The following is a 3700-nucleotide window of genomic DNA, read 5'->3' on the forward strand; positions in this document are numbered from 1 at the left end:
GCTGGATGTCCGGGCTACCGTGCAATAACGTGTTTGACGAAATGTTACATGAGACTGTCAGTGAACTGTTCGTCGATCCCACTAAACAGCCCGAAGACGCCGATGGCATCCCCGTCACATATATCAGCGACAAACCCCTGGCAGCGTATCCACAAAACATAGCGATGGATGATACTCAGCGAGCAGTGAAACGCCTATGTTCAAGATCTCATGATATTCTCACAACAATAGCTGGAACCGGGGATGCGTACTCCATGTACGCCGTCGACTACTCCACCAATTCGCTGAACTTTCACTACCCATCCAAGGGCGAAGATTGCCTCCAGATGCTATTGGAGATTCTTCGCAGACTGCTACCCTCACTTAAATTTTTGCATACTCAATGCGGCCTAAGCTCTGCATACCACGGCTGGTCCGGCTGTCAGTACGGCAGAGGAGTCAAACACTCCAATTGGCAATGCGGTGAACATCCCGCCGACGAGTCAACCGATTGCCTACCCAGATCACCGCTGATGTCGTATCTTCGCGACTGCCTACCCGGGTGCCTGCCTCACCAGTTGGTCTCAGTGGGATGCAAGTCCGAGTGTAAAACGTGTCCCAAAAGCCTACCCGGTGCGCCATGTATAACACCACTTGGGTTCAGAGGTTTCTCCGGAAGCACGAAGACAGGGAAGGACATATGTAACGTGCTGACCAAATTCTTCGACAATTCTAATATTAACACGCTGTTCGGTCTGCTGCCCAAGCCGCCATCTACATTGCCCGAACACTTCCAATTTGCGTTGACGTTAAGTAATATGTTAGATCATGGCAAGTCCGCCAGTGATGATGTCAGCTTAGCTTTTGAAATGAAAACGAAAGCGCTGTCCATCGAGCTATACAAGGAGACCAGCAAACTCACAGGTGCGCTGCAGAATGCATATCGCAACCAAACGGGTCACAACACCCCGGCCCATTCCAAATCTACGGAGGCTGATTTGTGGAGCTTGTCGAAGGAAGCTTCGTGCGATTTACCTCATGAGAGGGATATTCACTGCGCTCCCTACCTCTGCTCCACATCCTCCGATGCGTACACGTACCTCGCCAAAAAGCACGCCGATCTCTACCTGTCATGGGCTGTATATCTGCCGTGGACATTCTACAGTTACCTGAAATCGTTGCTCGATGCGTTCCAGCAGATTGATTGTGGAGGCTCCGGTTGTACGAAATGTTCGTGCAAGCCGGGAAAGCATGGTGTCGAATACAACTGCAAGTGCAAGGCATTGATAAGCTGTCGTGGAGTGATGACTACGTTCTACCAATACGGGTTCACTTTTGGCGACGCAAAAACGCTGTATGGAACTAACAGAAAATTCTGCCTTAGTTTCCATACACAACTGAGTAATCTGCTGAAATCGCAACCCTTCGCCACATTATTTGAAGAATGTGACAACTTCATTTGGACCATCAGAGAACCGTTCACCTATCTAGTGCTCGCACTTTGGTCGCTGTCCCTCTTCTACCTCATCTGCGTGATGGTTGGCAGGCTGGATGTGCTCCACATACGCTCGCACCTGAGGATACCGTCGTCGCACAAGATAACGGCGCAATCGCTGTTGGCTGCAGCGCAAGTCGGAAGGCTTGCCAAGATATCGTACCTGCAACCGTAATTGTATTCACACTTCTAATTCACACCACTCACCTAACAATTCACCTACTCACCTAACCGACAAACGTAGTCTAATGTCTCGAATTACTCTAGCGGCAACGTGTGAACTAGGTAGCACCTCAAGTAGGTGATGAGTAAACGACCGAGCAAAGTGTTAACCTAGCACCCAGGCAAAGTGCTAAGCTAGCACCCAGGCTAAGTGCTAAGCTAGCACCCAGGCAAAGTGCTAATCTAGCACCCAGGCTAAGTGCTAAGCTGGCACGCAGGCAACGTGCTAACCTAGCAGACAAGCAAAGTGCTGAGCTAGCAAGCAGGCAAAGTGCTAAGCTAGCAACCAGGCAACGTGTTAAGCTGGCACACAAGCAACGTGTTAACCTAGCACACAGGCAAAGTGCTAACCTAGCATCCAGGCAACGTGCTATGCTAGCAACGAGGCTAAGTGCTAAGCTGGCGCCCAGGCAAAGTGGTAAGCTAGCACCCAGGCAACGTGCTAAGCTAGCAACCAGGCAAAGTGCTGAGCTAGCATCCAGGCAACGTGCTAAGCTAGCACCCAGGCGAAGTGCTAAGCTAGCAACCAGGCAAAGTGGTAACCTAGCAACCAGGCAACGTGCTAAGCTAGCACACAGGCAATGTGCTGATCTAGCACCCAGGCAAAGTGGTAAGCTAGTACCCAGGCTAAGTGCTAACGTAGCACGCTAGCTAAGTGCTAAGCTAGCACCCAGGCAACGTGGTAAGCTAGCACTCAGGCTAAGTGGTAACCTAGCACACAGGCTAAGTGGTAACCTAGCACCCAGGCAAAGTGCTAACCTAGCACACAGGCAAGGTGTTGACCTAGCAAGCAGGCAAAGTGCTAACCTAGCACTCAGGCAACGTGGTAACCTAGCACCCAGGCAACGTGCTAAGCAAGCAACCAGGCAAAGTGCTAAGCTAGCAACCAGGCAAAGTGCTAAGCTGGCAACCAGGCTAAGTGCTAAGCTAGCATCCAGGCAAAGTGGTAAGCTGGCAACCAGGCTAAGTGGTAAGCTGGCAACCAGGCAAAGTGGTAAGCTTGCACTCAGGCAAAGTGCTAAGCTAGCACACAAGCTAAGTGTTAACCTAGCACCCAGGCAACGTGGTAAGCTAGCAGCCAAGTAACGTGGTAAGCTAGCATCGAAGTTAAGTGCTACGCTAGCACACAAGCAACGTGCTAAGCTGGCACCCAGGCAAAGTGGTAACCTAGCAACCAGGCAAAGTGCTAAGCTAGCGGATGAACCGTAATTTGGTGGGTGTTGTAGCACGTTGATTAGTTGTTGCGTTGAGTTACGCGTTGACTGTGAGAGGTGTCCGCGTTGGCCATTGAGTCAGTGTCACGTGAGGCTGGGTGATTGGTCGCTAACGTAGGCGGTCGTGAGGGCCGCGGCGGGTGACCTAAGCCGTGTGTTGCGAGTCACTGGCAGGGTGGCGTAATCGGCGTTGGCCCGGTTAAGTAGCGTTTATGGGCAGCGATTTAGCGATCGTTAATATCACATTTAGGCACGTAGCGGACACGCTCCCCCAGCATGGCGCCGATACCGCGGCTCGTAGCACGGTGCTGCTGCACTGTGGGAGTTGAGCGCACGTGGCTCGCTGCAATTTTTATGGCGTTGCGAATAGTGAATAATTTAAAGTGACAGTTGGTGCTGATGACATGCGTCGCGTCAGGGCAGCTGTGGTATCCCGGGCAGTGCGGGTGTCGGTGGCCCGGGCTGGGGGGATACAGCGGTGAGTGCGTTGGTGAGGGGACTGGGAGCGGCAGTGGTACGTGTTGCAGTTGGTGAGTGCTGCTTGAGTGACTGATATGTCTGCAGGTTGAGGGGACTGGGAGCGGCAGTGGTACGTGTTGCAGTTGGTGAGTGCTGCTTGAGTGACTGATATGTCTGCAGGTTGAGGGGACTGGGAGCGGCAGTGGAACGTGTTAGTTGGTGAGTGCGTTGCTTGAGTGATTGATATATTCGCCGGTTGAGGGGACTGGGAGCGGCAGTGGTAGTGTTGCAGTTGGTGAGTGCTTGCTAGGTGATTGATATGCTTGCAGGT

General features: G+C 52.2%; 1 protein-coding gene across 1 annotated transcript; it reads left to right on the forward strand.

The window, feature by feature from the left end:
• Positions 1 to 5: 5 nt before the first annotated feature.
• On the forward strand, positions 6 to 1649 carry BBBOND_0000390 (hypothetical protein, conserved; the record flags this gene model as incomplete). The annotated part of the gene is made up of 1 exon (XM_012914885.1): positions 6 to 1649. One exon carries the CDS (start codon positions 6 to 8, stop codon positions 1647 to 1649), a length of 1644 nt encoding a protein of 547 aa, XP_012770339.1.
• Positions 1650 to 3700: the final 2051 nt, after the last annotated feature.

This window comes from Babesia bigemina, scaffold Bbigscaff_56772 (genome assembly GCF_000981445.1).
Source record: "Babesia bigemina genome assembly Bbig001, scaffold Bbigscaff_56772".
Classification (NCBI taxonomy): domain Eukaryota; phylum Apicomplexa; class Aconoidasida; order Piroplasmida; family Babesiidae; genus Babesia; species Babesia bigemina.